This window comes from Perca fluviatilis, chromosome 17, assembly GCF_010015445.1.
Source record: "Perca fluviatilis chromosome 17, GENO_Pfluv_1.0, whole genome shotgun sequence".
NCBI lineage: Eukaryota > Metazoa > Chordata > Actinopteri > Perciformes > Percidae > Perca > Perca fluviatilis.
The window spans coordinates 28,667,231-28,688,480 of NC_053128.1; the positions used below are offsets into that span (position 1 = coordinate 28,667,231).

The window sequence follows — 21,250 nt, forward strand, 5'->3', positions numbered from 1 at the left end:
AAAAGTGCTGAAAAAAGTGACAAAAATGTCATAGGTAGAAACCCCTCCCGGCAAAAACATTGCAAGAAAAGTGCAAAAACAAAAGTTAATTTTCAATTTTGACCCGGAAAGACAAGTTCATGGTGGACGCGAAGACAACACAAGGGTTAACCTTCCCTGAATAAATAAAGTTTAAAATAAGGTTATTATTACATTGGTTGCTACAACAAACTCTAATATCTAAATATCATTAATGCTTTGGCTCGTGACCCAGTGACAGTGATAACGTTACGCGGTTTAGCTCACGATGCATCCAGGCTAAGTTACTGTCTGCAACACTTGAAACGCAACGATGCATCTGTAACTTATTCTCTGATGGTAAATGAATGATTTTCTGTCTGAGCAAAACATTCATAGCAACTATATGACCTCCCGATAACGCTGAATATACAGTGGGTATTACAGCACCGTAAAGAAATTACCTTTATGGCAGGAGGCAGGTGTGGTAAAAACAATGCGGCTTTTGTCCAAAGCTGCCGATAGAATCATCACAAACTGAAAGTTACATATAACCACTTTAAACATAAAATAGGATAGGAAGAAGCCTAAGCTTGTCAAGTCCTACCCCCAGTCTTTAGCATAGACAAGTGCACAATCCAGTACCATAAACTAAACACACAAAAGATACACTAAACAGACATTTTTATAGTGCTCAACATGGTAAATAGTCAGAGGAAAATGAATGTCTGCTTTGTGTCAAACACAACAGTTCAACCATGAAAACATCGTTTTCATACTGAACCCTTTGTTTAAATTGCAGCCATCTATTCAGGGACTGGTTTACACCTGCATGGGGCTCCAGGTGACGGCATCCACAAGCTGACGAAACTGAAATCCAGCAGTTGAGCCTTAAGGGCAACTGGGGCCCAACTGCCCAACAACACAACCATTATCCATAGTGAACTCCGTCCAGTTGGCCCGGGGCGAGAACGCTCACGTACAAGTAATCGGGATCAAAGACACAAATACAAGCCCACATTGTGTATGATATTGTTTTATCAGTGACTGAACTAAGTATATTTACACAGGTACATGTACTTGATTATTTGCATTTTATGGAAATATTCATAGAATTTATAGAAGTGCAGTCGATTAGTTGTGAACTATTAAATCAATCGCCAACTATTTTGATAATCTATTAATCTGTTTGAGTCATTTTTTATGAAAAAAAGGGTAAAAATTCTCTGATTCCAGCTTGTTAAATGTGAATAATTTCTAGTGTCTTCTCTCCTCTGTGACAGCAAACTGAATATCTTTTGAGTTGTGGACTAAACAAGACCTTTGAGGACGTCATCTTGGGCTTTTGGGAAAACACTGATCAACATTTTTCATTAATGGAGAAAATAATCAACAATACAACTGTTGTAGTATTTTTACAGATTAAAAATACTAGCCTGTCTGGCCGTGCTTGAGGGTGGTTCCTCAGGGTAGGCCCTATCCAGCCCACATTATATATATATATATATATATATATATATATATATATATATATATATATATATGAAAATGACCCCTGTCAGAGTAACATTGTTCTATATTACATACTATATATATGTAATATAGAACAATGTTACTCTGACAGGGGTCATTCTTCAGAACACAGCCCCAATCTTGGCTTCGCTCCATTGGCTCCCTGTTCCTTTTAGAATTGATTTTAAGATTGTTCTGATCATTTTGATTTCATTTTATTGGTTTTATTCTTATTTTCAAGTTTTAGGGTATAGCACATAGGCTTTAAAGAAACAGAACGGAACGATCAGATCACTGAGGGTAAATCAGCACAAAGAAGGAAAAAAGAAGAAGAAGAAAAAACAACAACTCAATATTGAAAGTTAAATCATTTGCTAAGGACAGCACAAAACAGATAAACCGGCTCGTATAGAGTCCGTATTAATCCCTTTAAGTATCCGGGGAACATGCCTGGAAGTCCAATGTACATCCAAGCAGACCAATCACAGATAATAAAGGGGAAAGAAGCTCACAATACAACATACTGTATCCATTCCACGTGAAAGCGCTAGTAAACCGCACCTAGTCGTAGCTCGTCTGGCTCCAAGCTACGTAGATGGTGACCCAATATGAGCCAGTTGGCAGCCTGCAGATCCTCAGGTGGAGCCCTTGAATCTAAAGGTGACTGTGCTTTTGCCATCGAGGCCCCTCGACTTTGGAACGACCTGCCTGAGGAGATAAGGCTCGCAGAACCAGTGAACCCTTTTAAATCACTTCTCCAAACACATTTTTATAGACTCTCTTTCATGTGATGTCTTCTCTTTTTATTGTCTCTTATCTTTTTATCTTTTATTGCTATTGATTTGTTTTTATTGAATTGTTTGTTTTTGTCATGATTTCTACTGTTTTTATTTTGTCTTCTCACTACTATGTTTTGCGTCTTTTTTCTTCCTGTTTTTATTCACCCCATTTTGTCTTGCTAATGGGGATGTGGCCGCACTGTTTATCTCTCTGTTCTTTTATTGACCTCTGGATATCCTGCTTTTTGGTTTTTAAACATGCTTTATATAACTTTATTTTTACAGACTCAAGGTCCAAATATAAAAGTACACATAACATATTACAAGAAGGGTACACACAAACATAAAAACATAAAAACAAACAATATGTGGTAGACATACTGTCTACCACATATTACATAAAGGAAACATACAAAACATACATACACAGACACAAAGATGGCTATGCACAATACTTGAAACATATACAGATGTGTGTTCCAGTGTTTCCATAGTTTGGAAGTATATCTGGTGTCACTAAGTGCTTTATAAAAAAGTTATTATTATTATAATGCTGTGCAATGTTACTTCTGATACTTTGATCTTATTTGGCTGAGTAAATGTACTTAGTTACATCTCTCTTTGTCTCTCTGGTGGTATTGCTACTTTTACTTCAGCAAAATACTGTATATGAGTACTTCTTCCGTCCATTAGTTCACATAATGTGTGTTTTCTTTAAAGAACTCCACATTCCAGGGGACTTTAAACGTCACACGGGGGCGGTGCTGCGTTCACTGTCCCCTCCCCCAAAACCACGAGGCTCCGGTGTTGACAGGCCCGATCACCGCCCCGCAGGCATCGCTCATTCCGGCTTTTCAAGCTCTCCACCTCCAGACAAAGCAGCTCGTCTCTCCGTCTGTAATATCTGCAACACCCACCGGTTTAAGCCCACAGCCTGAAAACAGATACGGTCGTTTTTTAACCCCGTTTTAACGCTTTTCTGGTCTCAAATCCCACAAAGGATTAACGGCCGTGCGGGAATTCCGCCATCCGGTCCTTTTTTTTTTTTTTAGCACGGAGCTAACCGGACAGACCCCGCCCTCTCTTAATTTGTCAACAAAGGGGTTTGACAAGCTCGGAGAAGCCCTGCCCCCATGTTTCCATAAAAGGATGATTTGGCCATACGCGGCCAACAAGCAAGCCGTGGCTAAACTCTTCCCGTCCCCGTACCGTTCATATGGTGCGTTGACTTCCTCCGTCGCCGTTAAAGCGGAGCTATCATGGCGGAGCGCGTGCAGCAGCCCCCAGCCAAGCGGCTCTGCTGTAGACCGGGGTACAACGCAGCATGCAGGCAAGGCCAGCGGGCCGCGGGGGCGCATTGTGGCGGCTCCGGTGCCACCCAGGGCGAATCGAGCAAAACCCAGAACCCGGAGACTCTCCTGGACATCGCGGCGAGGAAAGTCGCGGAGAAGTGGCCGTTTCAAAGGGTAGAGGAGCGTTTCGAGCGGATCCCGGAGCCCGTTCAGAGACGGATCGTTTACTGGTCTTTCCCCAGGAGCGAACGGGAAATCTGCATGTATTCGTCGTTCAACACCGGCGGGGAGGAGATCGGAAGTAGCGGGGAGAGCAGCGACGAAACGCGGCTGCCTTTCCGACGGGGCATCGCTCTGCTGGAGAGCGGCTGCGTGGACAACGTACTGCAAGTCGGTGAGTGATGTGATGGGACCGGGGGGCATTTCGAGTAAAAATATAACCCTATATGACAATTAATCACCAAGAAAACAACACCACGACGCATTTAAATGATTTCATGTGTGGTTATCGAGTAATATGGATAGATAAAGTGACCCGGGTTTGACAACAAAGGGTGAAGCGGTCAGGCGAGAGCCCACAATGGGGCTTTAAATCTGCTGTGTGCATGAATGGGAATGTGTGACTGGGGCATTTAAATCCTGTTTTGCTTGGGGGCAGTTTGAATGTGAAATGTAGGGTACAATGCCTCAAAATCCTCTAATTGCGTTTGAAAATCAAGCTGTGGCTTTAACAAAAGAGGAATCCCCACAATTTCACATTTAAACGCCACCAAACTTCATTGAGAAACTTCCACAGGATAAAGGATAAATGTGCTGCTGGTTTTTTAGAGGCGTTAATAAATTAGGCTAATGAGAGATTCAACCATGTCAATTTGAGACACGAAAGTAAGATTATTTTTTTTAAAGCTCTTGTCACGAGACTGTCGGGCTGCTTTAGTATCAGAAATCACCTAAAAGTGCTTCATGTATCCTTAATTTCAGAAATATAAATTTAAATATCGATTTAAAAAGCATTAAAGCTCTTTTTTTATCACAATTTCTTGCTCGATGTCTCACATTAGGTGCGTTTTGCTGTTCAGAAGCACAGCCTGACCTTTTTAAAATCCTTTTTTTTTTTTTGATTACATAAAAGTATTGAGTAATAAAGGAAGTGCTCAGGGCTGGGTTGATACTGTCAACTGACACACATTGCATTTGAATGAGTTGTCCTGTGTGTGGCACAGTTCAGATGCTTGTTTATGCACGTTGTGTCTTTTGTCAGTTTACATATTTCTTTGATCAGCTGTGCAGCTAATACGTGTGAAATACTGAGATGGAAAGCAGTCAATATTCAGTCTCACATTGTCGTGATCGAGGCATGAGTATGTTGAGGCATGTTATTACTGGAATGTTTTAGCAGATTAGCCATTACATAAGTAGATGTGCTCTCTTTCCAAATGGCAACAATGACAATAGACCAGTCACCGTATGTCAGCTTGTTTAAAAACCCCTGAAAGGAGCTTTTTTTTTTTCTTCTTCTTGCTGCGTGAAACGGGAACAGACACCTGTGTGCTGAACTGACAGCTGCATGTGCATGACAACTTTTACTCCTCCAACAACCCAAATCGACGACTCTGTAACATTACGTTAAATGTCATTTTGGTTGCATTTTTCGTACTATTTTAATGTGCTTAAGCCCTCCTTTTTTGAGATTTTAATTACCCAGCACACATATCAAATGCCCAGCATTCCCATTGTGAGTTTGGCACTTTGTTCCTATTTTCATGTTCATTTGTGTCTTTCAAGCTTCCTGTCGCCTCCAAAAGGAAGGCAAACAAAAGCATCTTTTCACTCCCTTGTTAAGTAGAAGAGATTTGGAAAGGAGGAAGCGTATTGAGCACAACGCTTCTTTTTAAAAGGGCCGTGATTCACACCAGTTTGCAGCCAATTGGTTCGGGGTTGTGTCTTTGTGTGTGTCTGTAATCGACCACAGAGGGAGGGAGAGAGAGAGCTTTGGCCGCGGTAGATGTGTTGTTGAGTTGAAGGGCTGGTTTTTCAGTTTTCAGCCTTATATCGTTACACGGTCAGCCTGGGGTCTTTGATTGTGTCTGTCACCTGTGAGTTCACCAGACTCGGGACACCGTCCCTGAGAGCGCCGAGGACTGTAATCCCATTACTCTGCATGGTTAATTTGTATTGTAATGCAATCTGAACACTTCAGTTGCTGCATGACACGTCCCTCTTCGACACCACCCCCCCACACACACTTTTAAATGCATGTGGGCTTTGTGAAGGGCAGCAGGGAATACACACTCGCATGACATGCACACACACACACACACACACACACACACACACACACACACACACACACACACACACACACACACAGCCTCTGTCCTGCCAAAATAAGAGGCCTATATATTCCCAGATATTGGGAAATGTTTCTCTAGAGAAGAAACCAAATCTGGGTTGTTATTCCAGAGAGTGAGGGGGGGGGGGCTCGATCGGCATGCTTACAAAGAGGACACACACACACACACACACACACACACACACACACACACACACACACACACACACACACACACACACACACAAACTCACACGGAGGGAGGGTTTCTTTCTTGGCTGATTGCACCCCAGCCTGGAATTTGCTGGAAAAATAGAGCCAAGAAGTGATAAATAAAGGATGTAATCTCCCCACGTGTGGGCTGTACCACAGGAGGGAGGTTTTCTCGCAGCAGACCTGGAGGAAATGAATTGGCACACATTTGCTGTGGACCCCTCATACCCCACAACAAACCCTGAGCACAAAGATAAAGGTAGCCATTTTTTTTCCTGTACAAGAGCAAATACTGCAGCTTCTCAAGTTTAGACTTGAGGGCTACTCTATTCCCCGGTTGGAGCCAACATCATTGCTGGTGGGGATGTTATTGAGCTGCGAGGTGGACTACCAGCACCAAAGAAATAACTGAAGTGTGCTGCTCCTCCAAATACACTCTACGCTGAAGGCAGTTTAATACCAAACAATGATAATAGATCTAGAGCTGAAATAAGTCGACTGTTTTGACAAGCAGTTAATCGTTTAAAATGTTTTTGGAGCAAAAAATGCCAATAATTTGATCGTTCCAGCTTCTCAAATGTAAGAATTTCCGGCTTTTCCTTGTCTACCATTATAGTAAACTGAAATATGTTTTTGGACTGTTGGTCAGACAAAAAAAAGAAGCAATTTTGTGACCTCCCATTGGGCTCAGGGACCGGTTTTCCTTATGTTTTATAAACCAACAGTTAATGGCGAAGATAATCCTCAGATTTATCGATAATGAAATAATAATTCTGTGATTGTTTCCGCTTGTTAACATGTACCAACTTTAAAAAATCAAACATTAACAACAGAAAAAAATGCAAATACAGTTTCATCCATTGTTGCAGTACAGTACAATAATTTATTCATAACCGGTCGTTAATTGTTGCTGTGCTTGCCATCAGCGATTTTAATTACCTTAAACATTTCATTGAGTCTCTAATTGAAAGTAGGGAAGGCAAAGTCATGGCTTTTGCCCATAAAATGTAAAGACTTTTACTGATGAATGCATAAAATGAGATTGGAAATTGGCTGCTTTTAAAATCAATTTTCAGCCAATAACCCATGACGCCGTGGTCCAAAACCAACTGGATCGTCACTTAACAAAGCTCAGGCAGCTTCTTATTGACACCAATTCCACATCCTCCATTATCTCTTTTTAAACTCGCAGAGGAAGACAAGCTGCTCTGGTGTGAAGTCATTTTGCAGTCGAGTTTCATGCCGAGAAGCAGCTGAGAACATGAAAGCCTTCTGTCTAAATCGGTTTGCACTCAAGGTCAGAAAGCAGAAATATTTCCTGTGTGCAGAAACAGCGGTGTTCTACAACATGTTGTATACATTTCTGCATTTATTACAAAAGAAAATCAAACAAAAATGGAAAACAACTGTGTCTGAGGTATAAGGAAATGTCCAGCCATAGTACAGCTTCAGCCACCACAAACATAACGTGACTTTCTCCCAAATAAACACACTATTTTAACTTCAAAACCTTTCTCGAACCCAGCTGTTTATAGGGCCTAAGGCAAAACTGTTTGTAATTCAGAACAGGTTTCAGTTCTGATAGGAAACACTGTTGTTCAAACAGCAGTTCAGGTACAGATACAAACATCACTCATTTTGCTAAAAGTCTACGAGAGTTTATGATGCCACGAAATGACAACATAAAGGACGAAACATCCGGGCTACATGCAAAATAAAAAAGGGAGAGTTGAAATTGAAGGTGTTGTATGCATATCTGCAAGAGATTTGTCAAGTAGTGGGGTTAAAAAAGGAAGCAACGGCTTGAATAATAAATATATAGTTACAATCTATTTAATTCTTTACCAGAGGCTAATAATAATTATAATTAATTAATTAATTAATAGAGGAAGTGAGCAAATGTTTCCTTGTACTTTAACTGCGACGCTAAAAGCTTTCTAACATGCTAATGTTAAGCAGGTATAATATTATTCCCCATGTTCACCATCTGAGTTTGTGAAAAGCACTATATAAATAAATTTTTTTATTATTATTATTATTATTATTATTATTATTATTATTATTATTATTAGTGTAGCTTGTTAGCATGCCAACAGCTGCCAAGTTGCCCAAAACCCAAAGCACAGCAGTGGATGATGGGTATGCCGTTGTGTGTTAAGGTATTTGGTCATAAAACACAGTATTGGACCTTACGCTGACGCTAGAGCTAAGTCCTTTGGATTCATCTGCTGGGGAAAATCTAAATTTTATGCCAATCTATGATGCAGTTCTTGAGTTATTTTAATCTGGATTTAACTAGTGGATCGAGACACATTGTCATCCCAGGAGCCCAAAAAAAAGACTTGCTATTCATAATAAGACGTCCTGGACGTTCTCATGAAGACCAGATTCCAGCGATGTGGTCAATATAAGAGGATTAGCTTCTCTTTCATAAACACTTTTTTTAAACCCAGCCATGTTCCTTTTTGATTGTGGCACTCAAAAAGTTCAACAAAACAATGTTCTCTCCGGCCTCGCTGAGTCGCTGCCTCTTGGACCAGGGCTGCAACTAACGATTCCTTTCATCATCGATCTAGCGACTACTTTCGCGATTAATCGGTTAGTCGTTTGGTCTATAAAATGTCAGAGGGTTGTGAAAATGTCGGTCAGTGTTTCCCAAGGCCCGAGATGATGTGTCCTCTTGTGTTGTCCACAACTCAAGAGATATTCAGTTTACTGTCACAGAGGAGAGAAGAGACAATATTCACAATTTAACAAGCTGGAATCAGAGAAATTTGAACTTCTTTTCATCAAAAATGATTCAAATCGATTATCAAAATAGTTGGCGATTAATTTATTAGATGACGACTAATCGATTCATCTTTGCAGCTCTAGTTGATTATCGGCAGCGCAAAATTCAAATGTATACAACGCCCGACATGTGAACAGGGTGACGGTAAGTGTCATGCGAATAAAAACCGGTCTATGGTGAGGTGTAAATCCAAAACAAACACGTGCCAAAAAGTAAACAGTTAAAGGTGAGGCTCTTAAAGAATCAACAAACCTGTGCACAAAATACTAGCAGCGTTTTTTTTTTTTCTCTCTTTTTCATAAGAAATGACCTAAACCGATGTAATCGATTTATTAAAATAGTTGCTGATTTAATTTAATAGTTGACAACTCCTCGATTAATCTTTGCAGCTCTATCTTGGACACTGAAGGTGTCATCGTGAAACATGACGTGGTCTGTGCTCGTACACGCCAGTGCACGTTGAGGTATATGTTTGAGCTGAAGTATAGGATTCAGCTACACGGTAAAGTATAGGCTGCAGTGTTTATGCTTAGCTGCGCCCGCTTTCGTCAAAACAACTTTAAACTGGAGGAGGAGAAAAAAAATCAGGGATGTAAACTAATGTACACTATTACATTTACCTGAGTAAGGTTGGCTTGTGTCTACGGTGGGAAAACATGTGCTGTAATATGTTTGTTAGCCGTGTTACCCAGTTATTAGGTCACGTCTAAGCTGCTTGCACTCTACAGGAGGTCAAGTTCATACCTATAGGGGCCCTTTTCTCTGCGTCTGATCTCATGGTAATGTGCTTACTTCTGCGGTATCAGGTCAAAGGTCATTAAGACATCAATGCTGTTGGTATGCAGTGTTTGTTGTTATTGATGGGATAATGTTAATCCCTCCCTCTTTCATCTTCTCTAGTTTCATCTTAAATTCCTCTAATTCAGCCAGGAATTAGAGGAATTTAAGATGAAACTAACTGTTATTCTCATTATAGATTTGCTTTGATTACTTGTTGGGTCAGAAAATTGTGAAAAATGTTCCTCGTAGTGGCCTAAAAAAGCTCAGGCTGATACAACCCAAAGATATTAAGTCTACTTATATGGAAGACAAAGAAAGCCATCATATATTCATATTTGAGAAATCACAACCTGTAATTATTTTGGGTTAAAAAAATGTCCTCTAGCTTATTGCTCCAAAGTGGAACTGTTGATTACTTGCTTTCTCTGTGATCGGAGAATGAGGTTTGGTTCATCTATTGTTATTTATTCATCTAAAAGAGAGGTTTTCAAACTGTGAGGGAGAAACGTCGGGGCACATGAGTCTGTGTGAGTTGCCACAATTTACGTCAAAAATGGTTCTCGTTTTTTGAGTCATAACTGCGACGTATCTCCGATGTCCATCCCAAATGAACGTCCATAAATCTGCTTAGAAATCCTTGAAGAAAACACTCCTTTATAACTCCAGAACTTGCCTGAGAAGCAGCATGTTTTATTTAGTAGCAAAGATATCTGGTGATAGTTTTATCTCTACATCCGTGGGTAAACTACACACAGAACCTGCTAGAAGCTCATTTGGCATACTTTTTAATTTGCCAAAACGTAAACAAATATAAGTTACAATTGCATCTTTTCACTCTCTTGAAAGTAGAATTGATTTTTTTGTAGCCCACCTCTAACTAAATTACTCTATGGCAACATAATTGTTCCTGTTTAAAACCCCCAAATTATAGGAACGGTAGTTTTAAAAAGTAAGAGCATGCATTTTCTGTCTGGGAGAGAGTTGTGCGTGTCACTGAGGGAGTGTGTGTGTGATTGTTTGCACAACCCTACCAATTAAAACTCCGCTGCCCCTGAACTGGTTATAACAGAGTATACATCAACATTACTGTCATTTTATACACTGAAGTGCAGAATTTGAGACTCTGTGCTCAAGTCTTGTCACAGGCCTGTTGCTTCGCAGACCGAGGGAGTGATATGGACCGTCTGTTGTCACTGCAGTCCGTGGATTCGTCGTCTACCGAGTGTCTGTTTCTGTGCTCAGATGTTGGGTTTGGTGCTGCTGGCAACTCGGCAAACTGTCACCACACGGTGAAATCTCACCGGGTCGCTCTGGTGCACTTCTGTCTTCACGGGAATGAGACAGAGTCCAGTCGTAACTAGGGCAGCTAACGAGTAATTAAATTGCCGATTAATCCGTCGATTATTTTCTCGATTAGTTGTTTGATCTATGAAACTGTGTTCTCCCAAGATGGCGTCCTTGGATTTGTTGTTTTCCTTAGAAATGACTCAAATCCATTATCAAAATAGTTGGCGATTCATTTAATAGTAAACGGTGCCAGGTCGGCCCCAAAAAGAACCTGGTGGCTTGGCAATCATCCAGTGGGGCGCAGTGTCCTAAGACTCTGATCCTTAAGTTAAAGAACAAATCCCTTAACTAAAAGTGCTCTATTGCAAGTAAAAGTTCTCCTACTTGAGTACCAGTATTTCAAACCAAATGTACTTACAGTATCTGCAGTACAATGTCTCCGGTGACTGATCTCGGACTCTGTGACTATTAGATATTATGATTAGATATTAACACTGAAGCATCGATGTTACAGCAGCATGTTACTGCTGTAGCTGCTCCAGGTGGAGCTACGTTAACTACTTTTATATACAGTTAGATAGTTTGGGCCCCTCCCATAGGGTCACCAGATAAATTTGAGGGGCCGAAAGATGGTTAATGTGAGAGAGAAGGAGAAGAAGAAACCCAGTTCTGATACTGTACAGCTTTTTCTGTCAAATACTTTCAAATAAGTTAACCTCTTTGGGCCTGGATCCGTTATTTAAATGAAACTAGAAATCCAGTCTTTTAGGTAGACCTGAAAACAACTCCTAACCATCTGAAACGTGAAGCTCTTTAGCTGCTAAATGCTCCACAGTGTTTACCATAGATGTATATGTGTTTACCAGCTAGTCGCTAACAGACCCCGCCCCCCCCACACACACACACATTGTTTTTATAAAAAATATTGATTATTGCCGCTTCAACTAAATCTGATAATGTGATGCAGTTCATATCTATACACTTGACTGCTTAACTCAGCACACTCTATTGAATTAAACTTGAGATAAGCACATCAAAGCACAATTTGTGTTATCTCACACACACACACACACACACACACACACACACACACTAATGCATACATGAGGCCTCAGGCCTTTTTGTGTACATACTGATTACTGCCGGCTCGCTCTCTCATCTGCAATTTTATGAAGAATCAATGAATCGGCGCACACCTATTGAATGATGCAACGCTTTGTAAGTATGTTAAGGGAGATACCCACACCCACACACACACACACCCACACACACACACACACACACGCGCTCAGCCTTGTAAGTTGTTGATCTGCATTAATGGTGTATGCATAGCATGCTTCTGCTCGGCAAGATCAATTTTTATTTATCTACATCAGGCGCATAGTTTGCAACGAAAGCAAAACCTGACACTTTTGAAAAATGGTTTTACAATACACTGACCATACTTGTATAAAATTACGGACCGAGGCAGTGGATGTTAATGTCCTACATTACCGAGTCCGTCTTAGTTATTCTCTGGCTGCTGGTTGAAGTTTTGGAGTTCTGCCCAGGTATTTTCCAGGTCAGTGTCAAACACCACGAGGAATGTAGCTATGTTTTTTTAATTATTATTTCGGCCTCCGAACAGATAGAAGAAGCTGAATAATTGACTTATCCTGTTTTAAAACCCGTTTCATTTTTCAGTAGAGAGTAAGACTTTTAAAGAATAAGCCTGGTGTTATTCTATATTCTTTTTCTTTTTGTCAAAAAAATGCCACGAAAAGACCAAAAGCATTGTTGGTTTTGGTCTTTTCATGGCATTGTTTGCCATGCAGGCAATGCTTTTGTCCTTCCCTCAAAAGAACTCTGACTTCTGAAGATGTGAATCTTTTAAAAACTTCTCAGAAATATATAGTTTGAACTTTTTTGAAGGATAATATCCTAATTCAGATGTTTACGGTAGTTTTTATCAAGCAAACAGGAGGAAATAGTGCATTTGTTGCGTGGGGGATTTTCAGCCAGTGCACCAGTGTGGCTCATTGATGTGTTTTGAACAACAGTGGAGCTCTATGGCACACAGGAAGAAGATATCAGGCTAATATATGTGAGTAGGATCAATTTATTGTTGTTTTTTTGATTTTTCATGGGATTTATTGATAAGAGGCGAACTACTGAATATCAAACCTTATCCTTTCAGGTTGGTCGGAAGTTATAACTTGCTCCTAATCTCTCGCCACAGCTGTTTGAGACTGGTTTAGCACCCGTTCCACATCCATCCACGTCTCCCTGATCGGTATTCCTCTGCCGTATTCCTTCATCATTAACCTTCAACTCGAGGGAGAGGAGAGGCTGCGGAGCAGGGAGTCGGATGGAGCAGGGAGTCGGATGGAGGAGGAGGAGGAGGAGGAGGAGGAGGAGGGGGGGACTAGTTTACCTCCGTCTGCTCGATAGATCACGTTTTGTTCTCATCTCGCTTCTTCTTGAACGATAAATAATTCTGCTGCTAATGTAAACAGATAGGGATGCAACTTACCATTATTTTCATGTTATAATGAATCTGCCAATTATTAGTTTTATTCTGATAAAATGTCAGAAAATAGTGAAAAACATCCATCGCCATTTCCTTAAACCCAGAGTGACGTCTACACATATCTGGTTTTGTCCAACTAAAAAGTCCCTGAAATCCCCAAACCCAAAATATTCGGGTTAGGAGCTGGAACAATTAATCGATGATTACATCGATAACAGAAAATCAATCGGCATCGATTTAAAAAAAAATCTGTTAATAGTTTGTCATTTTTCAATGTTGACTGACTCAAGTGCCTCAAACGTGAGTTTTTTTTTTTCTTCAGATCAATAGAATATCTTCGAATAAAACAAGCAGTTTGAACAAATCCTCTTGAGCTGAAAGAAATTATAACAGGCTTTTTTTTCTCACTACTTTCATAGACAAATCCATGATCTAACTCATCGACTAATTGATTAATTGCCTCGTAGTTTCAGCACTAGATACATCTTTTCCTCTCAAAGAAAACCGTGGCGTAGTCTCTTTTCTTTGGGGAGTTTCAGTTAACCCCACTCTGTCTCAGCAAGTCGAAGCCTGCCGCTGTGCTCGCCTCACGGGAACGCCGGGCCTCATGGGAACGCCGGGCCTCACAGGATGGTCTCCGAAGAGGAGCGCCCTTCGGACCTCCGCAGCTCTGCAAACAGAGCACTTTAGTTAATAACAGGCAAAGTGCTTCGAGCGTTTCAAACATATTGGCACTGCTCACGATTTTCTCGAGGTCATCCATCGCCAAACTGCCTCTTCTTGATCTTTTTGATTCTCGTGTAGAGAGGAAATAAAAATAGCAGCGTTTGCTGTGTGGAGCGGTGCAGACTGCATGAGAAGCTTTTGTCTTTGAGCAGGCAGCCGGAGCGTGAATCAGTAGCTGCTTATGAGAAATGCTTACCTTTTTAATGGGAACTTAAAGGTGTCATCCATCAAAGGCCGTTACGTTAAAGCTCACCGCCGGAGCATGTTTAATGAAGACTGATGGTCCTCCTCTTCTCTCGCTTCTCCTCAGACAGCAGAAACGTTGAAGCAGTTAAAGTCAAAGTGGAAATTAAAATGAATTTCCTCTGTTTGTTTGCACTTATTTGGCCAAAATTGTGATTACCAAAAAGAAGAAATTTAAACCTGCAAGAACGTTTGTTTTTGGCCAATTGGATTGGTGTTACTGTGGTTACACACAGTGGTGATTGCATATTTTTATATACTTATTTCACTGTATCTACTTAAAAAGGGGATCATATGTGTTCACAATTATTTTACTTTTTTATACACTACCGGTCAAAAGTTTGGGGTCCTTTAGACATTTCCATTCCAATCCATTACAGACAGAATACCAGCTGAGATCAGTTGCATTGCAGCAGTTTTCAGATGACATTATGTGCTTACATAATTGTAAAAGGGTTCTCGACTGTTGTAGAAAGAAGTGGCTGACCTTTAATGCAATATCTACATTGCCCGTTATCAGCAACCATTCATCCAACGGTCCAAAGGCAACTTCTGTTTACTAATCTGATATCATTTTAAAAGGCTAACTGAGAAAACATTGGAGAACTCTTTTGCAATGATGTAAGCACATAATGTAATCTGAAAACTGCTGCCCTGGTTAATGCAACTGATCTCAGCTGGTATTCTGTCTGTAATGGAGTGGAATGGAAATTTCTAAGTGACCCCAAACCTTTGACCGGTAGTGTATAAAAAAGTAAAATAATTGTAAACACACATGATCCCCTTTTTAAGTAGATACAGTGAAGTTGCTTATTTGCACATCCAGCATTTACAGAGCAACATGAGTGTCCAATATCTCTCTTCTTGTAGCTCTGTTTTTGGTCTCTACCAGCTCCTGAGAGAAATCTCTGACTCTTCAGCTGCTAAATGCTCCACTATGTTCACCATCTAGTCTCTGTATGTGCTGTTTATTGCTGAGCAGGTAGTGTACACCAGCATTTCCTTTTTTTTCTGGTGAAAATTGACGCTGTGAGAGTAAACCAGAACAGTGAAATTGTGGGCCAGACAGAAAAACAACGAGCTGAGCAGTCTCCCTTTTTAAAGCTCTGTGAAATACACACAAAATGGCACAATGGGTTCTCCCAAATGTTTAAGGTTGTAAAGGGACGGATGTCTTTGTTAGCGGTACACAACCCGCGATGTTATAAAGGGTTGAAAAGTTTAGACTTGACTGATTCCACGAAACGAATCAAACCGTTTTAATCCTCTTTTTGAATAATGGAAAAAAAATGTGTATAGTTGATATATTGCCTCACACAAAAACTGGAGAATTCAAACTGAAGTTTGGCTCGAAACACGCATGCCCCCCTCCTGCATGTGAACCGGCTCTGCCAGATAACGCTCCTGCCATCTGCTCTCAGGATCTATACGCCTGTGCTTGTCAGGCCCGGGGAGAGAAATCGTCCTGGTGTTTGCTTAGACAAATGTACTCAGACTCAGTGTCGCATAATGTTAACCCACTGACTGTGAACCGACACTGTTGTCACGGGACCTAAAAACCATCCGCTTCCTGCAATCTGCATCAGCTTCACTTGGGGATCTCCTGTCTGGTTTCAGTTTATTATTCCGCCTCTTTGCGTGCTACACCTTTTGCACCCACGTCTGTGTCTGTAATAACAAGAGAATGATCTCGTTCTCCTGGTCCAGCTGTTGAGGCAGGCCTTTCCCCAACCTTCAGCATAGCTCCCTGACTCACATACGCGTTGCTGCTTTTTCGGGGCGAGTGCCTCGACGCTTCGACAGGTACTGCGTGTTCAAAATTAGACCGGTAAAACCAGGTTTAAACGTGCATGTTGAGACAATTCGATCGTGTGTCCGTCGTCTTTCAGGAAAACCGTTGCACAACTGTTGACGCCACTTTTCAAGCAAAAGTCCAAAAGTGTATCATTATGATTAGTGGATCTTATATATGCAGCCATTTACCGTTCTCTTGTCTTATGTGACAATAAACTGAATATATTTGGGTTTCGGACTGTTGTCGGATGAAACAATTTTCACCTCTGGCTTTAAGAAATTGGGATGGATTTGATGCTATTTTCTGATGTTTTAGAGGCCATACGACTCCCAAAATCCGAACAAGAAGTCCTTTTTAAGCTGCAAAACCAAAAAAATTTTTTAGCTTCTCTTTAGCCACACGTAACAGCATGTGGCTCTGTGATTGGATGTTTCTTACAAAAAATAAGTAGTTAACTTCTCCTGTGATGTTTTTATGTTGTGTGCTTTTTTAAATTTTTTTCTTCAAAATCACGATCCAAGCTGTAGAAAAGCTTCAACTGTAGGTCACATGACATAGTCTATTGGAAAAATGAATGGGACCTTTATTAATAATAATAATAATAATAATAAGACCCACAGGAGACTTTATGCAACAGAGTAGTTTTCTCCAAGAAGAGCAAACTAACCTGCGTGTATAAAATCAGTGGAGTGCTCCTTTTAATGGAGAAAGTAATTGGCAGAGGATTCGATAATGAATGTTGTTGCAGCTTGTATGGAAATTAGCTTTAATAATCAAAAAAAAACAGTCACTCTACAAAGCTCACATGCACACTCGCACACCTCCGAGATGACACAAGCTCCCACAAGCCCTGCAAAACTCATCCGGTATGTTTCTGGGGTTTCAAGTTGAGTCATTGTTTTCATCTGTTAAAGGCGAGTAATGTCGGCCCATGTGATGGAAACGGGATGCACTTGAAAAACGTATCGACTCTGGGCCTTAATTCAGTTTACAGCAGGGAGGGGCCGCGGCGGCTGAAGGAGGACGATCGGATGAAAGTGTGCAGCTGCATGCAGACTTAAAATGAGGGGAGAAGGAAACGCTGCATTCAAAGTCCTACTTATGTAAAAGTATTATCAGCAACATACCGCACTTAAAGTACATCAAAAGTAAAAGTACTTTGGCTGATACAGTATCTGAGTCTGATTCAGACTTTATTAGATATCAAGCGTCAACGTAAGAGCTGCACGTCTCAGTTTCAGCTGCTCCAGCTGGAGCTTCTTTTCATTTATTTTTATTTTTTATGGCATTTTTAGGCCTTTTTATTCAACAAGACAGCTGAAGACACGAAAGCGGAAAGAGAAGGGGAATGACATGCAGCAAAGGGCCGCAGGTCGGAGTCGAACCCGGGCCCACTGCGTCGAGGAGTAAACCTCTTTATATGGGCGCCCACTCTACCAACTGAGCTATCCGGGCGCCCCAGCTGGAGCTTCTTTAACTACTTTCATATACAGTAAGATAGTTAAGTCCAGAGGCTCCCAATGCCAAAGGGTCATAAGATGAATCTGAAGGGTTGTGGGATGAGCAATGGGAGAGAAAAAGCTACTACTATAATTTTTTGGCGACTTTTCTATGAGCTTTGCTGTTTTTTTTGTTTGTTTTTTTGTGAAATATTTGAGAATTTTGCCTTGTTGGGCGTCGAACAGTAGGTTTCCAACTTTCAAGAAATGTCATCATTAATTAATCAGCAGAATATTTTCTTGATTAGCCTAATTAGGTTTAATCTATAAAACATTCAAAAACAACATGAAACGTGAACGTCACAACATCGTAATGAACATGCTGACGTCATTAAATGTTTGTTTTGTCCGACCAACCAAAAATATTTAACTTACTGTAATGTAAGACAAAACAAAACACAGAACCTGGAACTATCACTTTAAGTGATTCACTCTAAAGTAGCTAGTCATTTTAGCTTTCCTATAATAAATGTGGCGGAGTAAAAAGTACAATATTAGCCTCTAAAATGTAGTGGAGTAGAAGTATAAGGTAGCATAAATACTAGAGCAAAGTACCCCAAAGTTTTGCTTAATCTACTTCGTTATTCTCCAGCCACTGACAGGTATCATTTGTATTCACCAGCAGAGTGAGGCAAGGAGATTAATATCTGTAAGTGTGAGCAGTCAGCTGGTATAATCATAACTGTGTGTGTGTGTGTGTGTGTGTGTGTGTGTGTGTGTGTGTGTGTGTGTGTGTGTGTGTGTGTGTGTGTGTGTGTGTGTGTGTGTGTGTGTGTGTGTGTGTGTGTGTGTGTGTGTGTGTGTGTGTGTGTGTGTGTGTGTGTGTGTGTGTGTGTGTGTGTGTGTGTGTGTGTGTGTGTGTGTGTGTGTGTGTGTGTGTGTGTGTGTGTGTGTGTGTGTGTGTGTGTGTGTCACTCAGCCGTGGTGATGGAGGATGGATAGAAACTGCGAGGTGACATGACGAATCACATGGCAGCTGAACAGGAAGGCAGCTCCAGCTGGTAGATGAGATGCAGTGCGGATAAGGAGCTGCTTGGTTGCAGGTGCTCGGACAGGAAGAGACGAGATAATGTGCGGCAACAGACACCTAAAAAAAACGAGACCGAGAAAGAGTGCAAATTGATTAGCAGCGATGACTGTTTATCTCGCAGGCCAGTCACTCTGCTTTTCCTAGAAGTGTTGAGCAAGCTATATTTCGTCAGTTTAGCCGAAATAGAAAAGGAGGTTGAGGGTGTGTGATTCTGGTTTGATGATATGGCGTGGCCTGCATCCTGTTTTGACAGCGAGGGGCCCCTCCCTCTCTGTGACGATGTAGGAAAGTATTCTTTCCTCTCACAGACGTTACGCTGACGGTTAAACGGTTTCTCTCGTTGGGCTACGGACAGAGACAAGCCCAGACTATGTCGTTGGGCTAGTTGTTTAACACACACATGCGTACAGAAGATACATACATGCTTCATTTGATTTCTCAGCTCTTATAAGCTGCTTTAAACCCTAACCTGGAGCTGTTGTCATAGCAGCAAGTCCTTAAACAACAACAAAAAAACCTGCAAGTGCAGACTTATTCACAGTCAGTGGATCATGATCAGAGCTGTAGCGATTTAATTTAATTTTTTTTGTTTTGTTTTATATTTTTATCTCTGTAAAGCACTTTGGTAACCTTGTTGTTTGCTTAAATTGTGCTATATAAATAAAGTGGATTGGATTGGAATTGATTTTAAAGAAAATCAATCAGCAATTGTTTTTAGAATTGATTATTTAAGTACATTTTTAAACCCAAAATGCCAAAGATGTTTTGATTTGGGCTGCTCAGATGTGAGAACTACACAGCTGAGAGCTAGTTTTCTTTCTCTGGACATGGAGGTTGGTCAATTATCGGTTTTGTGAGCTGTGTGATTTGAGTGAAGTGGAAAATGAGTCCCATTTTCTTTTGTACTTTCCAAATTATGGTGATTTAAGAGAGTTAATGTTTCATGAAATGGCTCGACAAAGGGCTGAAATATTCCGGTGTACAGAGCAAAGGGCAAACGTTGAAATGGCTGGTTTAAGTTTGCCAACTTTGTCTCAAAGGCCTGGAAAAGAAGGCAAGATTAAGTATTTAATAAATACTGCTTCTGATTTTTCCTGTGCAAGATCTTAAATGTTTCTGTCAGTGATAACAACTTGTGGTTTGGCCGGAGTCATAATTTATTTCAACGCAACAACATAAAGGAAGTGAACCCTTTTGCTTCTCACTTTATGACCTCTGGTCTCACTTTTTTTTATATATGTATGCATGCAAATGTAGTGTCAGAATATGGAGCTATGAAAATGCACTTAACTTACTGGAAAGGGTTGACTCAGTCACACCTGTTTGTTTCTAATTCCACAATTGCTGTAAAGTCTTTTTTTACAGTACAGGCGTCATATGGGGCTTTTGCATGACGTTGTTTGGGTCATAAATGTTTCTACAATGTTAAAAAAAGAAAAAAAAAAAAAAAAAAAGTGAAAACTTTTAGATATCCTAGTTTTTGTGACTAGGTCTGATGATGCTCCGATATGATTTCAATTTTCTACTATCGGCCATCCTCCCTACATGCTGCTTCAACTGCACACACTGTCCTATCACAACACACACACACACACACACACACACACACACACACACACACACACACACACACACACACACACACACACACACACACACCGGTTTGTGACACTATCTTTGTGGGGACCAGTCATTGACATCATGCACACACTGGTGTTCTTGAGCTTTCTGTGCTTGTCTTAAGGAAGCAACTGCTGTCAGTTCAGAGGCCAAAGGTCACACTGATGCTCACACACTGTGTGTGTGTGTGTGTGTGTGTGTGTGTGTGTGTGTGTGTGTGGTCACAGCACTGTAGCGTCAGTTTGACACCTTCACATTTAATGGCTTTACAAGATAGAAAGATACAGTAAACAAGTTCTATATATATATCTTCATGTTAAAGTTGATATAGGGAACTTGTTGCTGTTTTACACATCGAGCAGTTACATTTTAATATTATTGAGTCGTGTTTGTATATCTGTCTCTTCAGCAGCTAAATGCTCCGTTATGTTCACCAGCGAGTCTCTGACTGGGTCTGTCTGCTGTTTGCCACTGAGCACAGAGAGTAAAGTGGGTTTTTAACGCCACTTTTTTGAGGTACTTGTACTTTACTTGAGTATTTAAATTGTATGATATTATATGCTTCTACTCTACTCCATTTTTGAGGTAAACATTGTACTTTTTACTCCCCTACCTTTTTTTATGTCACAGCTTTAGTTAGCAGAGTGGAGGCTATTATCTCAGCTGATAGCGAGTGCTGTTCCAGAGGAGGGAAACGGGGACATTAAAGGGAAAAACTAAATACAGAAACAGCTGGAGTTGCACCACCAAAGTTCAGGTTACTCCGAGTTGGCTCCACTCAGAGACCCGACGTCTCCCGATGCATTTGTTCCCACAGAGTTCACAGAGTGGGCTTCTCCCATCGG

At 40.8% G+C, this 21,250-nt stretch overlaps 1 protein-coding gene across 1 annotated transcript in view; it reads left to right on the forward strand.

Moving 5' to 3' along the window:
* The first annotated feature begins 3,089 nt into the window (after window positions 1-3,089).
* zswim6 (zinc finger, SWIM-type containing 6) overlaps window positions 3,090-21,250 on the forward strand; it is a 47,931-nt gene continuing 29,770 nt past the window's right edge. Inside the window, exon 1 of the mRNA XM_039779937.1 lies at window positions 3,090-3,974. Within this exon, the coding sequence (XP_039635871.1) occupies window positions 3,548-3,974 (427 nt within the window). The 5' untranslated portion in view covers window positions 3,090-3,547. The remainder of the gene's footprint in view (window positions 3,975-21,250) is intronic.